Source organism: Peromyscus leucopus, chromosome 3 (genome assembly GCF_004664715.2).
Source record: "Peromyscus leucopus breed LL Stock chromosome 3, UCI_PerLeu_2.1, whole genome shotgun sequence".
In the NCBI taxonomy this organism is placed as follows: Eukaryota; Metazoa; Chordata; class Mammalia; order Rodentia; family Cricetidae; genus Peromyscus; species Peromyscus leucopus.
Genome location: NC_051065.1, coordinates 127,338,222 through 127,363,662, shown reverse-complemented (window position 1 = coordinate 127,363,662; position 25,441 = coordinate 127,338,222). Strand labels below are relative to the sequence as shown.

At 44.7% G+C, this 25,441-nt stretch overlaps 1 protein-coding gene across 2 annotated transcripts in view; it reads right to left on the bottom strand.

Moving 5' to 3' along the window:
• The window catches only part of Itpr2 (inositol 1,4,5-trisphosphate receptor type 2), a 423,811-nt gene that overhangs the window by 225,560 nt on the left and 172,810 nt on the right, over positions 1-25,441 (bottom strand). For both annotated transcript variants that reach the window (XM_028891637.2, XM_028891638.2), the window contains 6 exons: positions 9,102-9,191; positions 8,703-8,828; positions 7,126-7,248; positions 5,796-5,996; positions 2,951-3,202; positions 1,082-1,207 (listed from right to left, as the gene is read on the bottom strand). In XM_028891637.2, coding sequence (XP_028747470.1) covers positions 1,082-1,207; positions 2,951-3,202; positions 5,796-5,996; positions 7,126-7,248; positions 8,703-8,828; positions 9,102-9,191 — 918 coding nt within the window. The remainder of the gene's footprint in view (positions 1-1,081; positions 1,208-2,950; positions 3,203-5,795; positions 5,997-7,125; positions 7,249-8,702; positions 8,829-9,101; positions 9,192-25,441) is intronic.

Sequence of the window (25,441 nt, the reverse complement as noted above, 5' to 3'; positions counted from 1 at the left end):
CCCTCCTCCAGAAAGAGTCAAAGAGATGCCATGAACTATAAAGGGTTCTTGTAAGATGTTGGGAATCCCCCTCCTCAAACACATCTAGACAAGCATAAACTACCAGCACTGGGGGAAGCAAGAAGGCCCAAGGGACTGGACAGGTCACCTTACCCTGGATGAGGTCTAAGGAGCTATGGATACACTGCCTTCCTAGAAAATCCTTCTTCAAATTTCACATCTTGTCACTCTTAAAACTAAAATGAGAAAGCTAGGCATGGTGGCCCACACTTGTCATCCCAACACTTGGGGGGCTGAGGCAGGAGGATATCTGTGAGTTTGAGGCTAGCCTGGGTTACTCCAGGTCAACCTGTGCTATGGAATGAAGCTTTGCTTGAAAAAAACGTAAAATCAAAGGCCACTGGGTGTTGATAATGATTTGTTGTGCCAGAGAGAAAGCAGGAAAGAGTATATGGCATCCTTTCCTTGTTGCTTGCTCATTTCCACAGAGCAGACACACATGCCGGACAGTATCTATAAATGCCATCTAGTGCCACATGCCACCTCTCAATTTAAAAAAGGAAACAGGCTCAAAGTAAAAGCAGAATGTCATCTGGGGAACATGTATGCAAAGTCCAGATGACCAAATTATCAAAGCCAGGGAAGACTGTGACGGGGTCACGAGACACCCGATCATGGTCCCTCCTAGACCACTCGAGTCCCTCTCCAGCTGTGGCTTTAATTGCATTCACGGTAAGAGGTTAAATAGAAAATGGCCTCTGCCAAATGTTTCCTCTAATCTATGTAGCAAGGCTCCTAAAATTCCATTTATTAACAGATAAATGTGGTCATTTATAAAGGCAGAAGCTAAACACGTCACCTGTCCCTGCATACATGCCAGAAAAGGTATTTTGTTTATGTTAACGTGCTAAATGTCACTCATGAGCTCCTAGAACCCATTCACAACTTAATGGATAAAACAGACTAAATCAAAATGTAGTTGGTTTAACTGCAAATTTTCATCTAGATATTTACTGCTTAATCAAAATCAATACTAATCAATACCAATGATTTTAGCCCACATGAAGAGCATTTAACTTACCCTTGCCATATCCACCAAGAAATTCTCAAATAACTTCCAGATGTGGTTACTGGTGTAGATTTCTTTCATCTCCACTTCCGTGTCAACGTAACAGTGGTTGACAAAGTTCACGTATGCAATCTTGACCTGTGAAAATTTCAAACACAAAGTTCAGTTCTTCACTGATGGCCTTCTAGTCTACAGCATGAAACGCCATCTGCATGGGCTTCTAGATAAACACAATCTGTTTTGTGCACATGCACATTCCCTGCTTTCTTCCTTAAACAGCTCTTCCCCATGGCCCAAGGAAGCCTGAGGTCTAGCATTCCACTCCCCTATGCCCAGAGGTTGCTGGGAAAATGGGAGCTTTACTCACAGCAAACCTAGCATCCTTGAGACACTAGGAAGAACTCAAAAGTCTCCAAGAAAAGGCTGTATACAAAATCAAATCATGTCAATCATTCCATGGGATTCCTGGACTCTGAGTCAGAGCCATAAGGAACAGGGCAAGCTATCCTGCCTGAAGGGCTTCCTGTTGCTCCACTGAAGTCTAGAAAAAATCCTCACTGGCATGTGCCCATGTCGAGACTGGTCATGGGCTAAGAAGAGCTGAGACATGCAAGGCAACCACCATCATCTCCTCAGCAGCTGTACTTACTCAGCATCTGCCATGCATGAAACCCCTCGGCCTCTCCCATGCCTCATCTTATTGAATGCAATTCTCTAATAATCCTATGAGGCTGATGCAGTGATTATTTTACTTTAAAACTGTAGGAACTGGATGCTGGAAGTGTTAAGTGACCGCTGGAGTCAGCCACACAATTAGAAAACAATGGATAAGGGTCCCGACTCACTGTTGAATTTGCTGGAGACAGGTTTGCTGGACATCTGCTCTGACTGAGATACTTGTGGCTTGCTGGACATCTGCTCTGACAGAGGTACTCAAATGATAATGGAAACACACCTAGCCATTATCCTCCTAGAGCTGATGCTCTTGGGGGAGGCATAGAGCTAATGAAAGTCAACCGGTCAGCTTTCCATTAGAGATGTGGGTGGCCATATCTACACAGCCAGAGAACTCATCTCTGAAGAAGTAAAATGTGAGGTGGAATGACTCCAGTGAACACAGGAAAGGCAGGGCCCTCTCCTCCACCCCAAGCCTCTCTGCCATTTCATCTTAGCCCTTCAAGGCATGAAGGACCCTTGAACTGGGGTGTTAAGGATTCCACATAAATGTCCCTTCAGGTCCATGACTGTGTTGCCATGGTGCAGGGCTACTTGAGTAGGGACTGAGACCTCCCCTGACTCCTTTCGGTTTTATGTCCTTTAGAGTATAGCACACATTTATGAACTCATTGTAACATACCATAATAGCAGAAAAGAAAGAAATCATTACACTCCAGCAGATCATCATCCTCTGCAAGGTATTCTGCACCAATCATCAAAGCTGAAGTGGAAGAGAGACTGAGAGAGGATGTGGGCATGTTCTCAGGAAGACACACATTCTGTGCAGCAAGGGAAACCCACGGAGGCTAATGTGGGCTCCTGCAGCACCACCCTAGGCTCTTTAATCAATGACTGATTCACCAAAGAGCCACCTGTTTCATGCCCAGAAAGTACAAGTCGACCTCTCCCTACAAACCACTACCACGTGCAGACCTCAAGAGACGTTTGTAGTTCTTAGTCAAGGGGACTGTCTTCCTTCCATGCAAATAAAAACTAGAACTCTTTGTGTTCTTTTCCACTTTGCAAATTACATAACTAGGTACAGTTAATCCTTCTACTAAATATGTGATATCATCATAAATACTACCATGGGAAACGGCTGACACCCAGGTGAACTTTAAAAACAAGAGTACTCTACAGATGATAAGTGTTTGTCAGGCTGACCTCAGGGATACAGTCGTCATGGGTCACCACCCTCACGATGTCGTCCAGGGGCAAGAGAGAATTACACTTGATTTCAGTGTAGACATTCTTCCCCTCAGTACATGCTGCCAGCAACTCCACAAGGGTGATATGGTAGGCCAGGGGGCCACTCTCATCCCCACGAGCTCTCTCGGAGCACATCATGTTGAGGAGGATGGGGAATGATGCTCTATCGTTGTAAAAGATCAGCACATCTTCACCCCCGTTAATCAACTGAAATGAAGAAAAGAGACTCTCCAGAGCGGGTTTCTAAAAGCTTACCTACCTGAAGACACGCTGATTTCTGTTTACAAACAGAAACAAGTACAAGAAATACTGCAAAAGCAGAGCTTCATCAGGGCAGGAGGAGGGAAAGGCCGAACAAAATCAAGTGCCAAGTGACCAGCTGCTGACGCTGCTGAAACCAGGCAGGAGATAGGACAGCAGTGATGGGAGGAGAATCAAACAGCAGAAAGCCAGGCCTGGGGTGCGGACCTGTCATCCCAGCACAGGGAAGCCAAACTTCCGAGTTCTGGAGTCTGTTTTCACTAAAGCAGTAAAGTGAGGGACTGGAGAGAAGACTTAGCAGTTAGGAGCACTCCCTGCTCCTGCGGAGGACCAGGGGATCCAAAGCTCTCTACTGGCCTCTTCAGGCAGTGCACTTACATGCACACACCCACAGATAGACACACTTAAGTACACATTAAATATAAAATGAACCAGAGGAAAGTATTCACATTAGTAATTAAGTAAGCAATTTTTTACATTGCCTCAAATACTTACAACTTTATAAATTCCCCACTTAATGGGAAGGCATCAGAGAACAGAACAGAGAGCTGAGATGGTAAAGAAATGACAGTGGAAGACACTTAGGACAAGACTGTTCCTCATATTTTGGTGTATGCTTCTAGTGCTCAAGGTGGTAGCAAATTGTATTTACCATGCTGTTATCTATTACTGAGGCCAATTTTCTAATCCTGATATGAGATATTTGGTCAGGTTACAAATGATAGATAAATTTTTATTTAGTTATTATATTTAAATTGGTAACATTTAAATCAATAAGCCAGTTAATTGATTGGCTTACTTTGACAGTCCTGTTGTAAAGGAATGTATGTATCCAAATATGGTTATGTATAGACAGAAGTTTTCCTGTGTCCTGCCTGGCCCTGCAGCTGCTAGGTCCCAAGTAAACACACAGAGGCTTATATTAATTACAAACTTATGGTCTATGGCTCATGCTTCTTGCTAGCTAGCTAGCTCTTTTGTCTTAAATTAATTCATTTCTATTAATCTATGTATTGCCACGTGGCCATGGTGTTACCGGTCTGCCGGCAGGTTTCTCCTTCTCCAAGCCTTACACACACTGTAAACTGTTTAGAGGTCTATTCCATCTGAATCTGTCTTATTGTGTATCTGTAATCCTTTTATGACCAGGAGAGATTTCCACAGGAGTCTGCTTTAGAAGTATTAGGGAATTTATTAGGATATAAATTGAGAAAATCCACTCACAAATACAGAACCAAGTAGACAGCTGAAGTCATCCTCTGATGTGACCAGGAGCAAATCCACCTGGCAGTCCGATCACACCAGGAAGCAGGAAACAGGGGCCTCATGACTCCTCTCCCTTTCTTTTTAAGAGGTCATGTATGATGGCAAGAAGCACCACCTCCTTCAGACTGTTTAGTCCAAGGTCATGGACAGAGCAAATACTATTACAGTTACGTATAATATTACAAATATTTCCTTATACACAGAAGTATTTCCTTTGATAAGTGCCAAAGGAAGGGCCTATGCATTTGTGTCACAATGTTCTTTTCATTGTTTATTTACAACAATTCATACATAAAAGTTCAAGGCCTTAGGCTGGATTACTTTTTAAGATTTCTGGGTAGCACATGAAATCAACATGGAGATATCTCTCATTTCAAACTGGAAGGTAAATGGAGGTGAGAATTTCCCCAGATCAGTGTAATCCTCCAGGTAACTAACTGCCTTGCAGCTGTGGGTGAAGTTGCTTTGACACACAGTCCACCAGCCAGCAACTGGTCACCAGTTCTCCAAAGGAGCACCGTTGTGTCCCTAGTGAGCAGCTAACCCACATCAACCTCTTCCAAAGTAGTTCACTCACTTTTCTTAAGTTCTTACCTTATTTAAAATACCCAATTCCTACTGCTTTAATAAAGCCCTGAGAACCATTTTTTATTAACTCATGTCTTGTTCTTCAAAAATACTATAAACAGTGGCAGAGAACACCCATCCTGTAATTCAGAAAGAGAGCAGGAACCATCAGAGCTCAATTGCTCTGTTATGTTACTAAAAATTTTTAAATAGAAAAATTGTGTTAATTCCAAGTAATCTTGTGATTTCATAAGATTTCACCCATTGAAGGAGCTGGAGTGGTGTCTCGATGGTTAAAAGCTCTTGTTGCTCTTGCAGAGAACCCAGGTTCAATTCCCAGCACCCACATCAAGGTCATAAGTATGTGTTACTCCAGTATCTAAGTTCCTCTACTGGCCTCCACAGGCACCTACATGCACATGGTGCACACACAGACATGCACACACACATATATAATTTCTTAAGTTAAAAAATTACCCATTATTTAACAGACCCAAATTCATTACAGATCAAAAAGAAAGCTCTTAAGGAAATCATGAAGTCAGGTTGTCCTGTGTTACTTCACTGCATCATTATAAAACCTATTGGTGCTTTGGTAGTCATAGTAAAACCAAACCACTTCGGAGGTCCTTCCCTGCTCTGAGCTGCTGATGCATAACTGAGCACAACCTATGTGAAGCTGGTAAGACACAGACTGAACACCTACCTCGGTCATCACCATATCCTGGCATTTCTTCACATATTTGCCATCTGCTTTCACGATTGTCTGCAGGAACCTCAGGTACTGCACATGGCGGCCGTGTGTCTCGATACAGTGCACGAAGTGTTGGACGACCCTCTCGCTGATCTCATTGCACAGATGATAATTGTTCATGAAGATGTGCCGCATGGTTTCTGCTTCCAGGAGCTGAGCAGAGGAGCACACTGCTGTGACTGTGATGAGGTCGCTGTTCTATCCTACAGCTCTCATGCTCCCTGACTGCGATGGGCCCCATGTTTTATGTGAAGCCACCATGAACTGTCAGTGCCTGTGTTCTTTGAAGTGCAGAGTCGTTAACCACTGAGAGAAATGTGCCTCACAATGGGATTCAGCTGGAGAAAGGACCTTAGCAAAGGGCAGCAACTTGAGGATAATTTATTCATTATTCCCATTGGCTCTTTCTTAAGATGTGCTAATAAATGTTTTTTTTTTTTATCATTTTGTGAGAATATGGTATAAGCATGTGTGCTGTATGCACATGTATGAATGGTGAGGGGTACATGTGGAGTACATGTACATGCAGGGCCAGAGCAGGATCTGTGTGCTCCTCTGTCACTCTGCACCGTAGTTCCTTGAGGCAGAGTCTATCACTGAACCTGAAACTTATCCCAGTAATGCTGACTGGCCAGCAGGCTCCCGTGGTCCTCCTGTCTCTTCAACACTGACATTACAGGCACAGAAGCCCTGCCTGGCTCTTATGCGGGTACTGGGGATCTGAACTCATTCAGCCTCAAGATCTGCCTACACACTTTCAACATTCTAATGCAACCTTTGCATATTGGGCTCTTGTGTGCTTGGTTTGAGTTTTGTGGTACTGTCCTTCCATACTCCTGTCCCTTCATTCCTGTCCTCAACCTTTCTCTCCTTCTCTTTATTTCTCCTGTCTGTCTGCTCCATTCTTTCCACCCTCTCCTTGTTCCACAGCCCATCTTTCTCCCAGACTCTGGTTGCCCACCAATGCCTATGCTAGGCAAGCTATACCCCAGCTCCCATATTTAGCTTCATAAGGTATCATCAAGTTAGTTCTTGATTTAATCATTTAATTTGATTTAATAATTTAATTCTAACATTAAATTATGTTATAAATGAAACTGCCATTGGCATATAAAATTTGTCTAAATTACTTTAAGAGTTTCTTCTATGGAAACACTCAATTTTATGGAGTGAATCTTAATAAAGGAAAAACGATGTACAAAGGTCAATAAAATTCTATTCACAGTGCAGTAAATCTGATGCACACTCTGCTGTGAGTGTTAGAGGTCACCACGCTACTTACTCCAGGAGTTAGAAACAAATTGAGATGTTTGTGAAGAAGAACTTGATTCTGCGGATTCCCCCGGCAGAAGTTCTGCAGGAAGGTGTGCGCTAAATCCATCACCTCGTTCATCTTCTCGTCATTCTGTAGGAGAAAGGACAGCACACGACACTGAGAATCACAGGCAGATTACACAGAGCCACATCCCTCCACCATGGATGCTCTTCTCCATGGCTCTGCTCCTGCTCTCCTTCCCCGATACCCGTGTCTACACCCTTCCACACCCCCTGTGTCTACACCCTTCCACACCCCCTGTGTCTACACCTTTCCACACCCCCTGTGTCTACACCCTTCCACACCCCCTGTGTCTACACCCTTCCACACCCCCTGTCTCTATACCCTTCTACAACCCCTGTGTCTACACCCTTCCACACCCCCTGTGTCTACACCCTTCCACACCCTCTGTGTCTACACCCTTCCACACCCCCTGTGTCTCTACACCCTTCCACACCCTCTGTGTCTACACCCTTCCACACCCCCTGTGTCTACACCCTTCCACACCCCCTGTGTCTACACCCTCCCACACCCCCTGTGTCTACACCCTTCCACACCCTCTGTATCTCTACACCCTTCCACACCCTCTGTGTCTCTACACCCTTCCACACCCTCTGTGTCTACACCCTCCCACACCCCCTGTATCTCTACACCCTTCCACACCCTCTGTGTCTACACCCTTCCACACCCCCTGTGTCTACACCCTTCCACACCCCCTGTGTCTACACCCTTCCACACCCCCTGTGTCTACACCCTTCCACACCCCCTGTGTCTACACCCTTCCACACCCCCTGTGTCTACACCCTTCCACACCCCCTGTATCTACACCCTGCCACACCCACTGTGACTCTACACCCTTCCACACCCCCTGTATCTCTACACCCTTCCACACCCTCTGTGTCTACACCCTTCCACACCCCCTGTGTCTACACCCTTCCACACCCCCTGTGTCTCTACACCCTTCCACACCCCCTGTGTCTCTACACCCTTCCACACCCACTATGTCTACACCCTTCCACACCCCCTGTGTCTCTACACCCTTCCACACCCTCTGTGTCTACACCCTTCCACACCCTCTGTGTCTACACCCTTCCACACCCCCTGTGTCTCTACACCCTTCCACACCCTCTGTGTCTACACCCTTCCACACCCCCTGTGTCTACACCCTTCCACACCCCCTGTGTCTACACCCTTCCATACTCCTGTCCCTTCATTCCTGTGTCCTCAACTTTTATCTCCTTCTCTTTATTTTTCCTGTCTGCTCCATTCTTTCCACCCTCTCCTTGTTCCACAGCCCATCTTTCTCCCAGACTTTCTGATTGCCCACCAATGCCTATGCTAACAAAAATGTAAATTGAAAGCCAGATGAAGGATGGGGTATTTTCAATGGAACCTCTGCATAGGAAACACAGGATCAAAGTCAAGGACGCTGGACACTACATGGGGTGGGAGATCCTCTTAAACAATTAAGGGGAGAAAAGCCTTTATAACTTGGTGATACATTTTAAGTACTAGGGAACTGAAGGGAGACAGTGAGGGCAGACCTTCTCGTAGGGGATCTGCAGAAGGTCCAGCACCACCGAGTGAGCACCCATGTTCTTCAGCAGTCGCTGGTGCTGGTTGCGACATTTCTTGTTCTGCACACAGAGCTTACTCAGCCTAATCAGGATCTTTAAAAAGATGAAGCACTGCATTAGACACAGTGATGTAACACAGTCATGTGACACAGTCATGTGACACACAGCAACAATGAACAGCAACATAACAGTGATGTCACACACAGCGACATCACACACAGTGATGTAACACATAGTGATGTAACAAAGCCACATAACACACAGAGATATCATGCACAGCAACATCACACACAGCAATGTAACACACATATGAACAAAAACATCCATGTGTGAACATGTAGAGAGAAAGCGCTCTTATCTGCTGACCTCCTTGACGATCCGGTAGTTGTTACCCTTGTTGCTATCAATTTGCGGTGTCTTCACGCCATCCTGCACAGGACTCAAGAGGTTGGATTCCTAAAAGCAACAGCAATGCCTGTTTTAGGTTTGTAATGAACTTACTACTTTTACAATAAAAATATAATTTATAGTTTCTTTTAAAAAACCAGTTATCTGGCCTAAGTTTTATGCTTTTTTGTTGAATCAAAATTTTCTCAGCTTGAATGAGACATGCACACTACTATAACTTCATAAAAACCAAGTTGCAAGGTAAGTAGCATTGCTGAGCATTAATGAGGGAAATTAAAATAAAAGGCTGTTGTACGTATTGCTAGTGTATAAATATATGTATGCTGCAGACATTCCATAGGTCCATATGAGGGGCAATGGTCAAAATCAAGGGCACACAAGTCATAATTCTATCATCAAAGATGAGATGTGAGGAAACTATGAACAAAGGAACAAGCACAACATCGAGATACATCTCAGGGAAGAAAAGGCCAACTTAACCCTGGATGCTCAGCCAGGTTACCATGACATCTTTAAGAGTCAAACTTGGAATAGATGAAGTGTGTGCAGGAAAATGAAGAAATAAAAATAGAAATTAAATTAAAAAATAGTATTTTAAATTACTGCATTCATAAGACTTATAGAGAATTCTGAGACACCAAAAACAAGTAATTATAATAACCATTATCTGATACATTACATTAAGAAAAAAATCTGGGGCACGTGCACGTGTTAAATATCATCTATTAGAATCACCATATAAAAAGAACCTATTAGCAATGCTTACACATAAAACATTTGTAAACCTCACTATGTGCCTACACTAGCCTACTGTGAGCACCTCTAAGAAAAATAAAAGATCCTTTCTTCTGACCAGAAAATTGCAGCCACCTAAGAAAGCATGAAATGAGAAATCAGAGAGGTCAACTGAATAGGTCTTTCTGTCCAGGGAGGGAAAAAGAGCAGCCACGGCTTCGGGGAGTGGATTAGAGGAGCTCAAGTCTAGGTTGAGCTCTTCAAGGTGAACACCATCTGGCTGAGTATAAGGGGTGCATGGGTGGGCAGGCAGAGATGTTTCCAGAGCGGTCAGTGGTACCATTAGTGGGAGCAGCTGGAATACTGCATGGAAAGGGGTAAGAACTGACTTACAGAATGCACAGAACTGCACTTGGGATCAATGTCAAGTTCAAATTGGGTCAAAACCACTCGAATCTCCTGAATGTTGGTAGTGTCGGACTCCTTTATTTAGTGGGGACTGCAATCTAAGCTCAGGAAAAAGTAATAGAGATACATGAGGCCAATTAATATCATTTCATTTGTCCCAAGCTGTCCTTCTTAAGGTGCTCCAGGATTAATTTTAAAAAATTAACTCAAACTGAGAAGTGAAAGCAAATTCTTTTCCTGTTAGTCAAAGGAGGTGGGTGAAAGGCCCTGTGCCACAGAGGGTGCGGCCAGTTTGAAGCCAGCGCCGCTCATCAGCAAACATTCTCCTTTGCTTCCTTCCTGGCAAATACTGCTGGGGGATGGTCTGTATGTCAAATTGCTCTGATTGGTCAATAAATAAAACACTGATTGGCCAGTGGCTAGGCAGGAAGTATAAGCAGGACTAACAGAGAGGAAAATAGAAAGAACAGGAAGGCGGAAGGGGTCACTGCCAGCCACCTCCATGACAAGCAGCATGTAAAGACGCTGGTAAGCCATGAGCCACGTGGCAAGGTATAGATTTATGGAAATGGATTAATTTAAGCTATAAGAACAGTTAGCAAGAAGCCTGCCACAGCCATACAGTTTGCAACCAATATAAGTCTCTGTGTTTACTTGGTTGGGTCTGAGCAGCTGTGGGACTGGCAGGTGACAGAGATTTGTCCTGACTGTGGGCAAGGCAGGAAAACTCTAGCTACAAAATACTGTTCCCAAACTCCCGGTCTGAATCTCCTCTGCCATTTGCTAAGGATGAAAACCCCTATCAATCGCATTCCCACTCTTGCCACATACCCAGAATGCCTCTCCTGTGAGAACTGACATTTTGAGTCATGGGTTTCAGAAATCCCATCTCCCCATTTATTTCTGAGACATGAGCAGGTTCAACCCTCTGTAACCTCTTAGCTCATAAAAAGTGCAGGCAGGTTGAGGCTCATTCAGAGTTAGTGCTCACCCCAGCAGCCTTGAATCCCAGACATTTCTCCTACTGAAGAAGCATCCATGCGCCACCACAGTAACATTGCCAAGTACTTGTAGGTACTCCTAATTACCCGAACCCTTCTGCATTCGACTCCGTAGTATGTTCCCATTCTTGTTAAATGTGACATGATGCTCCTCACGATTGACCTCCCTCTTTAGCACCTGTCTCTTTGACTCCAAACGACTGGGGTCACAAATGATGGAAGAGACTGAGACTGAACACCTTCGGATTTTAGACAGGTGGGTTGGCGCTGCATCGCCAGCTGTCACCGTGACTCCAGGAGGAGCATGAGGGCAGCCCAGCCTCCACTCCAGGTAAAGAGAGGGAACACAGGAGACACTGTCGGCCACACAAGAGTCCAAGAAGAGACTAAAGCCAGCCCTGCCTTGTTGGGGAGGCCAGTGTGGAGGGCAGGTAGAGCAGGTAACTAGCTCCATAGGATACTCAGCTGGAGACTCCTGCAAGAAAGCTTCCAGTTCCTATCAAAAAGGATTCATGGGTGAGAAGCAAACGTTGCAAGTTCTAGAATTGTAATTCAATTTATTTTTTCTAAGCTTGGCATCCTATAATTTCAGTGCAAAAGAAATGGGTAATCTAGAGTACAAAAAAGGGAGATTGAGGCAAAACAAAACAAAACACCAGATTCCCTCTTCTAATCACAAAAGTGGAGGCTGTATTTTCATAAGGCCGTTTCATATGGAAGAACAGCTCATGTGTACCACAAATTTATATTAAGATATGAAGCTGTGAACAGGTCTAAAGGATGTCAAAGCTCCTCTCACTGAGTCTGTCAACATTAAAGAAAATAGCTAAAAATAAGAAGCAAAGTCTGGAGGACAATGACCTCAGGAAAAAGCAACCTTGGGCTGGGGGTACAGGCCATTGGCAGACCACTCGCCTGGAGTGTGAATGGCCCTGAGTTCAAATCCTAGTACCAATAAAAGGGGGGGCAAGCAATGTAGGGAAAAAGCATTACAAAAATTATGCTCTTTGGTCCAACACAAGGGAGGAGACAGAAAAATGTTAAACTCTGTAAAGAAATTATGAAGAATGATTATTTTAATTTAAAGTTGCCAGCAGTCAACAAAAGGAGGAAACACTGACTTATTTTCTGAAATTAAAAAGGATTGTTTATTGAATTCTCCAGTGTAACTAAGCTGAACAAAAACATCAACCGACAGAACATCTGGATAATTCCAAGGCAGGGATCGGGGAATTAGGAAATATGCAAGCTATGCAGCATGTAAGGGCAATTCGGTTTGGTTTTTATTCTGAAAAGGCTTTAAATAAAGATGTTTCAAGATTTTGCCTCCCTAGAGAGCAAAAATTGATGGTGTTTATTATATTCTACACAACATTAGACCCAGGTCAGTGATCAAATCCACAAAGCCCTAAATTTGTTCTAACTACAAACTATTGGAAAACTACAAAGTGTAGGAGTATTACTTATGCAACGTACCAGCACTGAGCAGGCCTGGGCAAGCTGGGGATGATGCCATGCTCACAGCAAAAATCCAAACGACCCTTCGACAACAGTCGTGAAGGACTAACATGGTTTCCCTGCTGTTTTTTACCGTCAGCTACACAACCGAAACTCACTTCTTCTAGTGAGTAGTTTAAAAAAAAAAAAAAAACGAAGCTAGCTGATCTCACAGGGTTAGCCGTACTGTAATCACACACTACACAGTCATACTGAAGCCAGGGCATCAGAATCAGAGCAGGAACAGTCTTCTTGGAAGAGACATAGAGTGAGTCCTGCTCAAAACACAAATTCATCACAGTTCTTTTTCCTTAAAAAAGTGTGTGTGTGTGTGTGTGTGTGTGTGTGTGTGTGTGTGTGTGTGCGCGCACCTACACTTATGAGAAGGGGGAAGGAAGAAGGGAGGGAGGGGAGGAGGAGAGAGAGAGAGCAGAGAGAGAGAGAGAGAGAATGGCATTCATTGACGGTAATCCAGCATCTAAAATCTAAGGAGGAGGCATCCCACTTTTAAAAGCAGAACTATCCAGACAGATCCTACCACAGAGAGCCGCGAGGCACCCACAACTGAGGTTGAAAACAGCTCAGTGAAAGCCTTCTCCTTGTCCCATCCCACCAGCTTCAGGAGTTGAGCCTCAGCAGAGTGGTTCAGTCGGCAAAGCCTCCTGCTCACCACCTGTATCCAAAGCCCCCTCTTTACTGAACCACATTTTTAACACAGTCAGCAGCGCATTAACCAGCCAGCTTCACCCTTAATTCTGATTGCAAATGTCTGCCTTCCCTCCCCTACACTCATACAGACTACGTGGGGAATATAGTAATGGGCAGTCTTTCAGATTTTGTTAGGTAATCTGATTTCAGTTTAGGTGGCACTCAGAACGAATGTCCCCTCACCACCATGCTGCACACACACTTCAGATAACTGCATGATGAGCCCCTGCAGGGTGATAATGCACTCCACCCCATCCTTCAGGGCAATGCCAGCTACTTAGGAAGACATCTGGCAGGTTACAGAATGAGCCAAATCCACAGATAAATATAACTGGCCTTGCACCTAACATTAATTTGGACCATTGTGGAGTCTTGGGTGACAGTTTCTGCTTCCCTAAAAGATATGTAAGGCTACTTGAAGGCTTGAGCTGGGATCCACAATGGGTTCATGAGGCCGTGTGCCACACAGCTAGCAGACACCATGCTTCCAGGTTCCCTTCAACACAGACCCAAATTCCTTCCCCACATTTCCTTATCTCTCCATCCCACCAACAAAGTAACAAAAAGTGTGTCCTGGAAAGCTTCTTTTTCCTTGGACTTTAGGAAATATGAGGAATATGTTTGATTTATAGACTTTTGTTTGTTTCAGACAGGATTTCGTGTTTCCCAGGTTGGCCTCAAACTTCCTATGTAGCCAAAGATGACCCTGAACTATCCTCCTGACTCAACCCGGAGTGCTGGGATTACAGGCTTGTGCCACCACACTCCGTTTAAGAAGTTGAACACTGGATTAATCTGGGTGTTCCCACCAGAATACTGCATTTCCTCTATCAGACTAAGGGGCCACCATGCTTCCAGAAAATGGCAGCTGGATGGGTTTGAACTCTAAAATTGGAACCTTACCTTCTAGATCAGTAGTTCTCAACCTTCTAGATCAGTAGTTCTCAACCTTCTAGATCAGTAGTTCTCAATCTTCTAGATCAGTAGTTCTCAACCTTCTAGATCAGTAGTTCTCAACCTTCTAGATCAGTAGTTCTCAACCTTCTAGATCAGTAGTTCTCAACCTTCTAGATCAGTAGTTCTCAACCTTCTAGATCAGTAGTTCTCAACCTTCTAGATCAGCGGTTCTCAACCTTCTAGATCAGTAGTTCTCAACCTTCTAGATCAGTAGTTCTCAACCTTCTTAATGCTGCCACCTTTAACACAGTTCCTCGTGTGATGGTGACACCGAATCATAAAATTACTTTGCTGATACTTCATTACTCTAACATTGCTACTGTTATGAATTGTAATGTAGATATCTGTGTTTTCCAATGGTCTTAGGTGACCTCTGTGAAGGGGTCATTTGACCCCAAAGAAGTTGAGAACCACTGTTCTAGAGGCAACATCTTCCTTGGAATCTTGGAAAAGTCAACATAAGAAGGACCTTAAATACCTGGTCAAACAATTGAAGAAGCCAAGTTTATTCTATGTCCCTCCCTTACTGTCAAGTCATGCCCTGTGTCTCTCTTTATTTGAGCCCAGAGACCTTTGTTTCTACCCCTATAAACTCAAGATGAGAATTCTGTCCTTCCATGGTTCTGAGATTGTGCCCAAGACAGAATGTAAGACATCTGCTGGGTCTGTAGACTCCTATTGCTTCTGGGCTTCTATGGTGGATATCCTTTATCAGGGATAAAAGGCATCAACTGGGATATACATCAATCACCTACAGGAAGTTCTGTTGTAAACCTAGTTGCCATAAGGGATGTTTCTCAATAGCCTGTTAACTCAAATCAAAAGACACACACACACACACACACACACACACACACACACACACACACACCTTCTAAGGAGGCAAACACAGCTCTACAGAAACCTAATAATAAAAAAATAATATTAATATGAAATTGTGTGGCTTTGGGTTTCTTCAAAGCTGTTCTAGGGCCTCTGGTGCCATTATCAAGGCTGAATGCTATGTGGACATTCCCAACATGTTGTTTGAAAGAAAATGGCTCCCAAGGGGAGTGGCACTATTAGGAAGTGTGGCCTTGTTGGAGGAAGTGTGTCACTGTTGGGGCGGGCTTTGGGGCCTCTTTTGCTCAAATTTTCCTCAGTGTGACTGTCAGTCAGCTTCCTGTTGTCTGCAAAATATAGCACTTTCAGCTCCAGGACCATGTCTGCCTGCACACTGTCATGCTCCCCATAATGATGATAATGGACTGAAACTCTGAAACTGTAAGTGAGCCACCCCAATTAAATGTTTTCTTTATAAGAGTTGCCGTGGTCATGGTGTCTCTTCATAGCAATAGAAAACCCTAACTAAGACACCCAACAATTTCACTAATGTTTCATCTGCTTGTGTGAGCTACAAAATCACCTTCAAAGCTTGTGAGGCACCACCACAGAGAACAGCTGAGGGGCTGGATCTCTGAGTTCAAGGTAGGGTGGGTTGTAACCTTAGGAGAGATCCTATTAGTCTTTGGAGCCTGTGTGTTTAACTGTCTTAACATTATCTCTTCCCATTTAGATTCAGTTCACCCTCAAGTGGTTCTGCATAGTGGACACCTTCTATCTGGGTCCCCTGATGGTCTCCAGATCAGAGTTGAGAGTCAGCAGAGTAGAGACTCCAAACTCATCTAAACCCAAATTCAGGCCAAAGTAGCCAGATCAGCTCAGTGTCAACTAAACAGTCTTAGGGTTTCAAACCAGCAGCAGCTTGTAAAGCCATCAACTGGAGCCACAGGACAGTAGACACCTCAGAATAGGACCTGAGTCATGTCTCCGGCCCAGAGAGAAGCTATGGCATCCTGAGTCACCCAGAAGGTCATTGTTAGATAACTACCCAACCTTAGCTCTGAGACCTCTACACCTTACAAGATCAGTGCATACTAGAGGACTTTCTGAGAAAGAACAAAGACATGCCTGATCAACAAGTTAAACTAAACACATCCCTGAAACCAGACAGAGCCCCCAAGGGAAACTGTCTGCCTAGAAATTTTAGAAATAGCACAAAGCCCACCTTAAATGTAGATCAGCCCAATGGAGCCTGACTCCAGTCCTCTTGCCCTGGAAAGCACATTGCACTATGCCGTCAGCTCTGCCTCTCTTCCATGCTGAAAAGCACCCATGCATTAAAGCATTCACAGAACTGGAGGACAGCACCACTGTGGGCAGATGAGCCCACAGCATCCCTGACACGCAAAGCATGCCTCTTGGAGGAAGAGGGGTTGTAAGCTGAGCATCAGAAGAGGCGATGAGCCCTCCTCTAGGCAACACAGAGTGCCGAGTGCTCTGCTGGACAGAGCGGATCTGATTTCCAAGGAACTGCTCTCTCCATCCCCACAGAAACTTTTTAAAGGACACATTGACAGTGGGGTGTCTCTGTGGAGATGCCCAGACTGGACCCTCCAGTTATCAACAACTGCCTCTGGGTGTACCAGGACAGATCAGCAATGGGGCCCATAGAAAACGGGATCGCTGCTGCTTAAGGCTTAGTCACAGATCCCTCAAGAAGCTGGGAAAAGAGAGGGACAGACACCCAAAGGATGACAGCCCTTTGTCTAGACAACCAGACTGCACCTGCGAGAATACTGTCCAGTCACTCCATTGCCTGGACCACACTCACCAAAAGAACAAACAGGGATCCACACTGGGTGAGTATTAAAAAGATCTAACCAGAAAACCTGAAAAAAGAAAATATTCCCCTAGTCACAAACAAGATAGACGGTTTAAATATCAGACTTAAAGTCTTACAAAAAGCTGGAAGTTTGGTATAACAGCATGCCTGTAATCCCAGGATGGGGAGGTGGAGACAGTATACACACTCGAGCATGCAATACACACTCATACACATACACACTCTCTCATACACACACACACACACACACACACACACACACACACACACACAAATATTTTAAAGTAAAAGGAAACACTGGAAACCACACAGGTGCATAGAAAGAAATAGGTAAAAAACAGAGAAACAGAGTCCTGGTGGGAATAATCAACAGTGAAATAAACCTGATGGGGCCTTCTCTCTGGAACACCGAGATGCCCCGTGACCTGCTTCACGGACTAAATGAAGATGGTGAGCAGGAAGGGCAATCCTGACTCAACCCACTCAGGGACCCTGTCCTGACTGAATCTCCCCTTCTAAATTTAGAAGACACATATTTGAAGGTGATGAGTTAGGAATTGTGCCAGCCAGGTTGACAGCTTGTCCGCTAGCCTGTAGACCTTCGGAAATGAGAGCAGCATCCATGGCCCAGAAGACACACTGGATAAAGAAAAGGGAATGCTGGTCACACAGCAGCATGGCTCACAGACACCGCATGTGGAATCTCTCCCCTTCTCTCTGCTCATTAGGGATCAGCTCCAGCAATGGGATCATTTGGAGTCCTATTCTGAACTTTGATGTTCCCAAGGACAGAAAGATAAGGTATTTCACATTTTGCCTACAGTGATACCTACCAAATCAATCTTTTTTGTTTAAATTTTATTGGACTCTTGCATTTAATGGAGAATGAAGGGCCACTTTCAACTAGGAAAGTTCACTTTCATCTCTGCTAAACTTTACTTTGATGAGACATTGTACTAGTATTTTATCAGATTGAAAAAATAGGATGAACATCTTTTTAAATGTAATATATTCAACATAAATCACAGAGAAAAACACGGATGTGCCAATATAAGGGTTTTGTTTTTTTAATGAAATCTTTTCCCCAAGCTCTTAAAGGGCCTGTGTGTCAGCATACAATGAGAAACCTAAACTGTGGGCTTAAAAGTAGGAGTGTGAATATGTTTATTCAGTATTACTTATACAATAATAAGATAAAAATTAAAACTTTCCGTTATTGAGGACATTTTTATTACATAAATGAAGCCCAGGATTCATGCTATGTGGTCCCCTAACATCTATGCAGCTGAGAGCCTGGTGGCTCTGATTTGCTCAGAACACCACCAAAGGCGCTGTCTACAGCCTCTGTGAAGCGCAGAGACACAAAAGGTTATTATGCCCACGGCCCGCTGGCGTCCATGCTGCCTGTTACTGGCTATTTCCACTGACATGGGAATGGATTTCACCGGTCTGTTACCACTGTCCTTGGCTGCTGGTCCACTCACAACGCAGACTATTCATCTGTGTGTGAGTTAACATTGCTGTTTCTCACATTTCTTCTTTCCTCTCCTGAGATTTCCCCATTATAAATGGGTGCCTCAGGCTTCTCCACCCACCCATCTGCCTGTCTGTCCCCTCCTACCCCTGTGCATTCATAGGCTCACACCTAATCAGGGGCAAAGGCTCTTAGATGCCTCCCACCCTGGTCCTGGTTCTTCTGAGGCATCTGGATTCTTCTGAAGCATTCTGGAATCTTCTTGCTCCTTCCTTGGAACTCTTCAGGGTCTCCCAACTCCCAGCCACTTCTAATATGAATCACTGACTCCTGTTGCTAGTATTCCTGAATACAAAACAAGTCTATGCTATGTGTGTGACTGTCACACTGTTTTATAGATGTTCATTTCTGCAGAGCAAGAAATGGAGTATTAGATTGGGTCCAGACCTCAAATTTTAGGAAAGGAAATGAGAAATTCCTGTGTGTGCCAAGGGGGTGAGCATGTGGGTAAAGGAACTCAGAGCACACTAGGCAGATAGTTTGAGAGAAAGACTCTGAGAAACACAAACACTAATCAAGGAAAAAAGGCTCAGCTGTGGTCCACATGGTCCATATCCAACATCAGTGCAGATACCAGCAAGACGAATACAGGGAAGGAAAACACAGAAGAGCTGGCTGTTGTTGACAACTGTCAGGCAGAATATGATGAGCCCCTCTGGACAACACCCAAAGGTGACAGGTAAAATATTTAAGAGGCCTCTTTTCAGTAGGAAGCCAGAAATCATAATGTTTATAAAATTTTCAGAGTAGTAAGAAGCCCTGGGTTCGCAGATATCCCATGCCGGCAACCTAGAGTCTGAATGTTAATATGGGGGCAGGGGCAGGGAGTGGGAAGAGAGGGGGGCAAGCCTGGTTGCCAAGAAAGATGAAAATTCTGGCCAGAAGCCACCGAGTCACAAATATCAAAGGGAGACACCCAGTAGCGAGTCAGTGAAACAGCCCACAGGAAGGACAAAGGGCACACACACAGCTTGGCTTTTGCTCTGGCCAGAGTCTAAAGGGTGCCTCCTCAAGCTCCTGAACACAAAGAGAAACCCACTTCAAGATCTGGGACCAGAATTCCCATTCATAAAGAGGCCCCCAGAGTCCAAACCAAAGTCTGTATTTAATATGGTTACAAAACAGAACTTCTTTAGATTAAAGTCAGGCTTCAGAGGAATTTCACATAGAATGTACCTTCATAATAACAATAAAACAACCCCACTAAGGGTCTGAAAAAACCCACTCCAAGAGCTTCTGCAGGAACACACCTTCCTACAGAGAAGCTAGGTTCTAGATATAAAAGTATTTTACAACATTTCTGGGCTCTGGGACAACTCATGCCCCCTCCATTTCCTAAGCAAGAGCCATTATCAGAGGGCTCCAATCTACAGGCTATGAACTAACCACCCAGAAGGCAAATGCCAAAGTTAGATTTGCAGCCCAGGATCCAGGCTCTTAGTGTCAATGTCGGAGGCTCTAAACCCGAGATGCCTGTCTTGAGACAGGCTAGCTGCAAGGGATCTCTGTGGGCTCAGACTAGTAGCGCCCCCTGGTGACAGGCTGGGGTAACTACAATTGCCCTAAGAAGGACCGCACCTTCTTAAATCTACTTCTATCTACGGGATATCAAAACATACAGGCTCAGAATCTACAAGCAAACAGCTATAATATCTCACAACCAAAAAGACGTCCTTAGCTGGATATGTACTCAGAGAAAAACAATAGAACACCCACACATGGACTATTACAGAGATCAATGTGATCTGTCTATGTGGGATTATGGGGAAATGTTATAAATATATTAAGTCAAAGAAACCCATTGTTATATGACCCAACCACACTGCATTCTGCAGAAAGTGACGCTCCAGAGTCTCCAGGGACTCCGTGTGGAGAGGTGGATGGGTGAAGCGCAGGGTCTGTCAGGACAGTGGCTCCACTCTGCGGATGTTGTAGGTGACATTATTCATTTTTCAGAACCATGTGTATGGTGTGCTGCAGAGACTGTGGACCGTCAATAAAGTGAGGCAGGAAGTGCATGAGAACCCTGTGTTATTCGTGTGAAATTTCTCTCTAAACCCAAAACTGTTCTGAAAATGCAGTCTGTAAAAAAAAAAAAAAGGCAAGAACTCATAATCAAAATGAGCAGAAATAAAATGAAATAAGCATTCCTAAGAAATTTCCAAATGGAGCTGAACAGATGGCTCAGCAGTTAAGAGCTCTGGTTACACTTGCAGAGGACCCATTCAGTTCCCAGCACCCACACGGCAGCTCACAACCTCCTGTAACTCCAGTTCCAGGGGACCTGATGCCCTCTTCTGGCACCACAGACATCAGGCACACATGGGCACACGGACACACATGTAGGCAAAAGACACCTTCACATAAAAGACAAACCCTAACAAATAGAACTTTTATAAATTAGAAAGGCGACTCCCAGCCCCCTCATGTCGAGGAGAAGCAGTGCACACAGAACATCAAGTAGACATGAGCCTGAGGATTTAAAGAGCAGTAACCTGCGATGAAAACCACCAAACCAGTGCAAAAAAGTCCATTTTCAGTTACAAAAAAGCATAATGGCCAAAGTTAAATTCCAGCTGGTGTGGTAAACTTCAAAGAAGGTGTGGGTGAAAACACACATGCATGAGTTTAAATTATTCGTGTTTACTGCAAGGTAACAAGTTTGAGAAAGATGAAACAAAAACTTACAGATCCATATTTACATCCATATATTAGCAACAGGCATTCTAATAATAAACTAAGGTTTGATACAGACTTAGCTGGAGTTTCAAAACTAAAACACAACTGTTTAACACACAGCAAACCTCTTCACGGCCGCAATGGGGACAGAAGACAAGGATTTACACAGGGAAGCCAAGGCTGTGTCTGGAATCATCTCTATTGCTCTCAGACCTTATTCACTGAGGCGGGGTCTGTCAGTCCAACCCATAGCTCATCTGTATGGCTAGCCTGGCTAGCCAGCTTGCTCTGGGGACTCCCCAGTTCTGCCTTTTGATGCTGGAATTACAGGCCACCTGCTGTGCTCCTGCAGCTTTTACATAGTCTAGACATCCAGACTCCTGGCCCTCACATTGTGTGGCAAGTGTGTTAACCACTGAGCCACCTCCACAATCCAGCATGATTATCTGGTACCTGTGAACAAACAGGAACTCATTGCCTGCCTAAACAGAACTTAGCTTTATCTAAGCTGAAGAAGTAAGGCGACATGAAAAAGAGTCACCTGGTGGAATCCAAATAATAGCAGTGACAGTTGTCATGCACACCAACAGTAATGATGACAGGAGGTATGGCGACTCTCACACACTGGTGGAAGAAAACACTCGCTCTGTGGAAAATAACTGGCATGGGCCAGGACAGTGCCCATGGGAGGTTGGCTCCTAAGCATGTACCTGAGGAAGAGGCATGTGAAAAACATCACAATAGCACTGCTTTCAATCACAAATTTCCTTAAACATCAGCACTGCAGAGTCCAGAAGTCCATCACCAGTGATTAAAAAGCCATGTGTAACAATGCACCAATACAAACTAGAGCATATAAATGAACTGTTGCCATACTCAACAAGGATGGAGACAGCTGACCTCTAACAGCCTGAAGTATTTCCCATGTATTTCTTGTGTTTCATAAATACACATACACAGGAGAAGACCATTAAGCGAGGAAGCTAACAAACTCATGGGGGTAATCTAAGGAATGGTGGTTTCTTACCAGTAGTGTTCTGTTTCTTAAGATATGTGCTGTTCAAGTTGGACTCTTACCACATTCAACATAAGGGGCAAAGGGTTTATCCAGCATACACTGCAGGTCATCACTGAGGCAACTTGAAGCAGAAACCATGAAAGAAAGCTCCTTGTTGACTCCCTTCACAAGAACATGCTTAGCTGGCTTCCTAATAGAGCCCAGGACCACCTGCCCAGGAATGGTGTCCCCCACAGTGCGCTATACTCTCCGACATCAATGAACAGGCAAGATAATTTCCCACAGACATGTCCCCAGGCCAATCTGATGGGGGCAATCTCTCAGTTAAGGCTCCTTCTTCCCAGATGACTCTAGCTTGTGTCAAGTTGACCACAAACACAAATTAACACAGCTGTCCTGGCCCACTGGTTTAGTGGTGATGTGTGTCTAGGCTTCAAAGGAGGTGCTAGAAGGACTCCTGGGACAGGAGGCTCGGAAACACCCTTTCGCTCTAACAGGTGGTGTTCACAGATCTGACACAGAATGTTGTTGCTAGGATACAGTCAGAAGGGGCAGCCTCAGAATGAAGCCCATTGGTCCTTGACGATGAGACTGAAGTAATGAATTAAAGTTGCAAGGGCTTGAGACATGGCTCAACAGCTAAGAGCACCTGCTGCTCTTGCAGATGACCTGAGTTCAAGTCCCAGCACCCATACTGGGCAGCTCATAACCACCTGTAACTCCAGTTCCAGGGGCTCCAACATCCTCTTCTGGCCTCTTCAAGCACCCATATACCCAAGGCATATTCTCTCTCTCTCTCTCTCTCTCTCTCTCTCTCTCTCTCTCTCTCTCTCTCTCTCTCTCTCTCTCACACACACACACACACACACACACACACATAAACACAAATATTAAAAAATAAACGAACTTGGAGCTTTATTGCTTGCTTTTTTTGGTATCTAATCTCAGTTTACTATTTGTTGTCAGTTGTTCAAGGCCACTGAGGCCATGTTAACTAACTGTCCACTGAGGCCATGATAACTGACTGTCCACTGAGGCCATGATAACTAACTGACTGTTCACTATTCTTTCTATTCCTGTGATAAATGTCATAACTAAAAGTAACCTGGGGAGGAAGATTATATTTGCCACAGTCCATCATGAGGGGAAGCCAGGGTGGAAACTAAGGGCGAGAGCTTGGATACAGGAAAAGATGCCAAGGCCATGGAGGAGTGCAGCTTCCTGGCTTGCTCTCATGGCGCACTCGCTTGCTTTTTCATAAAACCCAGGATGACCTACCCAGGGAAGACCTGCCCTCTATGAGCTAGGCCCTCCCACATTAATTACGGATCAAGAAACATCCATACAGACTTTCCTTCTGGCGGTCAATCTGGTGGAGGTATTTTCTCAGTTGAGGGTCTCTATTCCCAGATGATCCAAGCTTGTGTCAAAGTGACATTAAAAAAAAAAAACCCTAACCAGCACACCAACACACACACCCTAACCAGCACGCCAACACACACACCCTAACCAGCACACCAACACACACACCCTAACCAGCACACCAACACACACACCCTAACCAGTACACCAACACACATACCCTAACCAGCACACCAACACACACCCCTAACCAGCACGCCAACACACACACCCTAACCAGCACACCAACACACACTCCTAACCAGCACACCAACACACACACCCTAACCAGCATGCCAACACACACCCCTAACCAGTACACCAACACACACACCCTAACCAGCATGCCAACACACACACACACACACACACACACCGTCAAGGTTTCGCTCACTGACACCTTACAGTATACCTGTATTGTCTGTGTTGCAGATGATAAAATAAATCTTGGAAAATCAAAGCAAGCTACTCTGAGTTGCACATATGCTAAGCAGTAGATCCTGGGGTGTCTGGCTCCAGCCCTCCCACACCCACTGATGGCCTCTACATTATCATCTCTGCTCTGGTTATTAACTGAGACCGTCTCCCTTTATATCCACTTAGCTCTGCCTGCAGCTAACGCCGGTCTCACCAGCTCCCCTGCAGTGACGACTCTGAATCCAGTTCAGCAGTGCCAGTGATGAGCTCGTGTGCAACCTAAATGCCAGGAGGAACCTGCAAGGCATCTCCCAGGAACTGGGGGAGCCAAACGGAAAACTCCAGCAGACGTGACTAAGAGCTTGGTATTTACTGTCACATCCCACGCTTTCAAAGAACGGGTCCATGGTGGCGGCAGTGGCCGCAGACATGGCCACCACGCAGCCTCTTGACTCCAAACGAAATCTCCACTCAGCACTGCGATCACTTGACCTGGAGGTCAACAGTCCAATGGCAGCCCCCAAACTCTAGATTTCCCAAATATTTAATTCCTCATATTAAACCAACCTTCTAATCAACATGCCTAAAATGATTTCCCTTTCTTGAATCAATAAATCTGGAATTCAGCGATTAAGCATCAGCTTCACTACTCACTCATTGGAATCCCCTAGAAAACTAATTTTTATACCATAAGCTATACATCTTTGTCTTGAGAGTATATGCAATTAATCCATATGCTCCTCTTCTTTCTCATACGTATGAGAAGCGCCTGAGACGCTCCAATGGGGCAGCATACTCACCATACAATGAAAGAAGGACTCTCTTCTGTCTTCCCTCAGTGAATGGAAAATGAAGGCCACGGATTGCCAGACCCATTCCCCATCACAGCTAATCTGAATTCTTTTATTTCTTTAATATTTTTTTTATGTTCATTGGTGTTTTGTCTGTATGTAAGTCTGTGCGAGAATGTCAGATCTTGGCGCTACAGACAGTTGTGAGCTGCCATGTGGGTGCTGGGAATTGAACCCAGACCCTTTGGAAAAATAGCCAGTGCTCTTATCAGCTGAGCAATCTCTCCAGCCCCCTCACATGAATTCTTACAAGAAGACATTTCTCTTTTGTAACTTTCATCAAGAGTACAGTAGGCTAAGGTTAGGCTGTAGGAGCCCCGGATTGAACTCAGATCCACAGGCTTGGCGTCGAGTCCCATTGCCTGCTGGGCCACCTCACAGCCCACCTGAAGACCTCGACTGAAATAACTCAGACAGCCATGTTTAA